The 5222-nt window shown below is 51.5% G+C and overlaps 1 protein-coding gene across 1 annotated transcript; it reads right to left on the bottom strand.

Annotated features, from left to right (window-relative positions):
• Positions 1 to 3479: 3479 nt before the first annotated feature.
• LOC142423042 (prefoldin subunit 1-like) lies at positions 3480 to 4327 on the bottom strand. The gene is made up of 2 exons (XM_075528212.1): positions 4022 to 4327; positions 3480 to 3925 (listed from the first exon to the last, which is right to left on the bottom strand). Exons 1-2 carry the CDS (start codon positions 4315 to 4317, stop codon positions 3844 to 3846), a joined length of 378 nt encoding a protein of 125 aa, XP_075384327.1. The 5' UTR covers positions 4318 to 4327; the 3' UTR covers positions 3480 to 3843.
• Between the last annotated feature and the right edge of the window lie 895 nt (positions 4328 to 5222).

The following is a 5222-nucleotide window of genomic DNA, read 5'->3' on the forward strand; positions in this document are numbered from 1 at the left end:
AGTGGGCTGGAAAGGGGGAACTGATTACAAGGATCCACATGTGACCTCTTCCCTGGGAGAGGGACAGCAGAGAAGGGGGCAAGGGAGACTCCGGATAGGGCAAGATATGACAAAATAACGAGGTATAAATTACCAAGGGCACATGAGGGAGGGGGGAAAGGGGAGGGAGGGGGAAAAAAAAGAGGACCTGATGCAAGGGGCTTAAGTGGAGAGCAAATGCTTTGAGAATGATTGGGGCAGGGAATGTATGGATGTGCTTTATACAATTGATGTATGTATATGTATGGATGGTGATAAGAGTTGTATGGGTCCCTAATAAAATGTAAAAAAAGAAAAGAGGAGAAAAAAATGATTAGGGCAAAGACCGTACAGATGTGCTTTATACAATTGATGTATGTATATGTATGAACTGTGATAAGAATTGTATGAGCCCCTAATAAATTGTTAAAATTTAAAAAAAAAAGCTATATGCATTGGAATGGTTAATAGAGAATCTCACAGAAGAAAAACATTAGGGGAATTTCATATTTCATAAAGTAATATTCTCGAAGAATTATTAAAATCTTTAGCACCTCAACAAAATAGAAAAGAAATACAATTTTTAAAATATGCAATGGACATGAACAGATACTTGGCTAAGTGCATGCAGATGGCCAAGGAACAATGCAGAACACTGAGCCTTGTGATCATTTGTCAGGCAACCTGAGAAGCCAGGGAGAGCCGGCAGACTCAGTGGGGAGCAGTCAGCGCCTGGTGGTCTAGATGATCTTCCCACCGAGGCGCTGGGCTTGTGTCATCCAGGAAGGAGAACTTTCTGCTGGATGGGAGGAGTCTCTTTGTCTAGTCCCAGAATGGCCTGGCCGAGGTGGGTGCTGATCTCGGAGTCCTGGGCTGTCTCAGGAGAGATCATCAGCCCAGCTTTAAAACTTCAGGAGACAGCTCGAGCCCCAGATGGAGGTTTGGGAGGCGTGGAGTTTGTGGGAAGCCCACACTCAGGATGCGGGAAGGATGCGGGAAGCATGCGGGGGCAGGATGCGGGAAGCCCACACTCAGCAGAGAGAGGCTGTTTCCCGCAAAGTTCTGTGAGAGTGGCTTCTTTCTCTGCTGGCTTTGTTTGGGCTGGAGGAGCCTGGAGTGAATCTTCTATTGGAGCTCCGAGGGCCTCCAAATTGCCCTGAGCGGGTGGCCTTCGGAATCCTGGGAGAAGAAACTCACCTCCCAGGTCCCGTGCTATTACCCCAGCATGCTTGTCCCACCTCTCTGCCTAGCCCTGGCCCCAGCATCTGCTCGGAGGACGGAGGACGCGCCCTGAGAGTTGGGTGATGGGCCTGCCCCTCCTCCACAGCTGGAGCTGGAGATCCTTGGCTTCCCCTCCCCCCAGCAAAGTCTGCCTTTGTGCCCTGGCTTCCTTCCCAGGCGGGGAGAAGATGGCCTCCACCTGGCAGCCTGAAGACACCCCATTTCCATAGGTCTCATCCTTTTATACTGCCAATTCGTTTGTCTGGGAGTCCTCAGGCAGAGGAATCCCAGCTGAAAAGCTGGGGCAGGGTCTTCTCCTGGGGCCGCCAGAGCTATTGTCCCGGCCCTCATCACAGATGCCAGAGTCTGCAGCCTGGCCTTCTTTGCTCTTTGGAACCCCACACGGATGGCTGCTATTCTGGGAGGGGTGGGCTCCATTAGCATTTCTCTAGAGCCTGCAGCTTGAAACCCAGAAGGGGGGCCTGGGCTGCCTGGGGAGGGTCCCAAGACCCCAGTGAGGGTTGGAGAAGGACCCCTGACCTTGGAGGGAGGCAGACATAAGGATGTTCCCGTTCCCAAATTCTGTCTTGTTGCAAGGTGGGGTGCAGGAGTCTTGGTGGTTCTCTTGCATCTTGGGGTGCCCTCTCTTTTACCCCAATCATAAATGTGGGGAATCTCATACTCTCTTCCTACCCCCCCTCCCCAGACCACTGCACCAGGTGAGGGGTGGGTGCAAAGAACTTCTTGAATTCTGGCCTCAACTCCTCCACTGATTGACTGTGACCCTGGGCTGGTGGCCTTGGCGTGCCCCCCACCCCTCCTATTGCCCCCCCACCAAGCCGCCTCTTTTCCTTGTCTTACAATGCAGCCTCAAGTTCCCAGTTCCTTCTCTGAGACAAGAGCCAGTCTGCCCAGATGGACCCCAGTCTGTCCTCTACAGTTGTGTGTCTGCTTTGGGGGTGGGGTGGGGCGGAGTGCTGGGTGCCTCTGGTGCACATGTTCCTGGAAGCTCAGCCTTTAGGACTTGAGTTTTTGATAAGCCCTTTTACCCAGTGTAGCGCTCTGATGACACAGTGGGTAACACATTAGGCTGCTGCCTCCCCCACCCCCCCGGGCAGCATCTTGAGACCACCAGCTGGTTCGAGGGAGAAAGACTAGAGTGGCTAGGAGTGGGGTGCTGTTGGGGCTGGGGAGGACTCTTGAAAGTACCGTGGACACAAACGAGCAAACAAATCCATCTTGGAAGAAACATGGGTAGAATGCTAGAGGCAAGGAAGCCACCCTCTCCTCAGGGAGAGAGACAGACAAGGCCTCCCACCCCTGTAAACAGTATTGTTAGGCAGTCAAGATACGGGCAGGGGGTGGCCCTCCCATGCCTGTGAAGGGCCCCATAGAGGAGGTTGGGAAGGAATCAGGCAACCATTAGACACCCAGGAACCCCCCCCCCCCACCGAACTGGGCATGCTCCGTTTCAGGCTCCAAGCCAGGTGGGTGGTACACCTGGGTGGCCCAAACTAGGCCCAGGAGGGCTTAACTCAGCCAATGGGGTCAACCAATACCTTCAACCACGCCTCCCCAGCCAGAGGATGGAAATGCCCTGGCGGCAGGAAGGCCTGTCCCTCTTTTCACCCTGCTCCTGCGCCTGCTCCTGGTGCTGTGCCGCCTCTGGCCTCAGTTCGGCTCATGTGGGTGTGCCATTCCACGAGGTTGCTCGAGTCCAGTTGTGAGCCCCAGCTCATCTTCCGAGCGGCTTGGCACCCTTCCCTGAAATAGCATGTACTCTTTTTTTTTTTTTTAAACATCACCCTTGTTTTTAATATAATTTCACTGTAAATTCACATAATTGATAATGGTTGTGCTTAACAGCTGGCTTGCAACAAAATTTAAGCCAGGGTAGGTAATAAGTCAGCTCCAGCATACCAGTGGCCCCAAGCCTTAGGAGACCTTGGGATCTTGGTGCCCACTTCCTCAGGAGCAGAGGCAGGAAGGTCGCCTGGTATTACTGAATGTCATTTGGAATCTTTGGGAGGAAGCAGGGGAAGGCATCTTCAGAAAGAATGCCCTAGAGAAGCTGCCATTCTGTTCGTTTCAGTTCTGTTACAGCCCCGTCTTCCTTCTTTCCCATCTGTATGCGACAAGGACGGCCAGAACCTGAGAGGACTGCTCAGAAGACCAGAATAAGAACAGGGAAAGGGACAGGGATTGGCTGGAGCTGAAGGACACAGGTGGCTCCTGCCTCTTGGGCTCTGCCCTCGCCTCAGCTCAAGGAAAACAGACATGGTAGCGGGAGGCAGAAGCCTTTATTGCTCTGCCAACATAGTACCAATGGTAGACTCGGCCAGAGCTCCCCTGGCTCCTGTCTTCCCCGGAGGGAAGGCAGCCCCGACCCCTGGGAGAGGAGGCGTGTCCTGGGCAGGAGCGGCAGGCAGAGGCAGTTAACAGCTGCAGGGTTGGAATCTGTAAGGGACTTGGGTAGTGGAGAAGAGGTGGGGTGGTGAGGTTACCCAGTAGTGTTGATGGGGCAAGCAGAGGCTTTCCTTGCCCCATGCCCACCCTTGCCAAGAAAGTTGGGAAAGCAGGAGAGGGGGAGTCCCCTTGGGCCTCCTACTGGGTCCTTCTTGCCATCAGCATCTCCCGGATGTTGTCCTCAGTTTCCTTGACACTCCGCTCAAAGTAAGATTTTTTTCTGCTGAAACCTTCATCGTTAGAGATGAGCCTCAAGAGCGGGCATCCCACAGCATCAGGACAAGTGACTTCACTCCTCCTCCATGGAGACCTGCACTCTGTGCGGGGTTCCAGTTCTTTAATTTTTTCTTCTGCAATTTTCTGTTTTTCTAGCAGCTGGTTGTGAATAACCTCCTTGGATTGAAGAATAAACATTCTTCCTACACCTTCACACATGTGAGTCTCATCGACCAAGGTCATCATCTCCGTGTCTGTAAGATGCGCATGCTTTTTCGTTCTGCTTAGCTGCTCAATCTGTATGTCTGCAAGCTTCACCTTCTGTTGGGTGTCAGTAACTTTGGCTTGAAGCTCTGTAAAGGCCTTCTTCAACTCCAGATCCACGGGAGCCGCCATCTTGGCCCACGCTGTGCGCATGCGCAGTAGGAGGGGGAGCATGTACTCTTTTGAGACTGTAAAACCTGAAAGTAATCCCGTCCTTCATAAAAACTCACCGGGATTACAAACAGGCTTCAGTGTGAATTCTTGCTCGTGCAAAGCCAAGTACCAAGTAGGACCCACTAGAGAAGTCTCACAGTTTCATAAACTCACAGGGCAGTTCTACCTTGCCCTCCAGGCTCCCTGTCTGTCGGCAATGACTAGATGGCAGTGTGTTTGTGTACTGATATGGTCTCATTTGCATACCAAAGAAAACCCCATGCACATAACCCACTGTCAATGTCGTGGCCCCCCACATAGGACAGAGTAGAATTGTCCCTGTGGGTTTCTGAGGCTGTCAATATTTTTAAAAAATCATTTTATTGGGGGCTCGTACAATTCTTTTCGCAATCCATACATCCATACATTGTGTCAAGCACATTTGTACATTTGTTGCCATCATCATTTTCAAAACATTTTCTTTCTACTTGAGCCCTTGGTATCAGCTCCTCATTTTCCCCCTCCTTTCCCCACCCTCCCTCCCTCGTGAACCCTTGATAATTTAGACATTATTATTTTTTCATGTCTTATACTGACTGATGTCCCCCTTCACCCACTTTTCTGTTGTCTGTCCCCCTGGGAGGGGGTTATATGTAGATCATTGTGATTGGTTCTCCATTTCTCCCCCATCTTCCCCTTCCCCTTCTGGTATCACTATTCTCATTACTGGTCCTGAGGGGTTTATCCATCCTGGATTCCCTGTGTTTCCAGCTCTTATCTGTACTTGTGTGCATGCTCTGATCTAGCCAGATTTGTAAGGTGGAATTGGGGTCACAGTAGAAAGGGGAAGGGCTTTCAATCTTTATAGACACAGAAAGCTACCT

The sequence above is a fragment of the Tenrec ecaudatus genome, chromosome 12, assembly GCF_050624435.1.
Source record: "Tenrec ecaudatus isolate mTenEca1 chromosome 12, mTenEca1.hap1, whole genome shotgun sequence".
Taxonomy (NCBI): Eukaryota; Metazoa; Chordata; class Mammalia; order Afrosoricida; family Tenrecidae; genus Tenrec; species Tenrec ecaudatus.

Coding starts and splice junctions, on each gene's coding strand:
- LOC142423042 (XM_075528212.1), bottom strand. CDS start 4,317: ATGGCGGCTCCCGTGGATCTGGAGTTGAAGAAGGCCTTTACAGAGCTT. Junction 3,926..4,021: donor GAACTGGAACCCCGCACAGA/GTGCAGGTCTCC, acceptor AGGTTTCAGCAG/AAAAAAATCTTACTTTGAGC.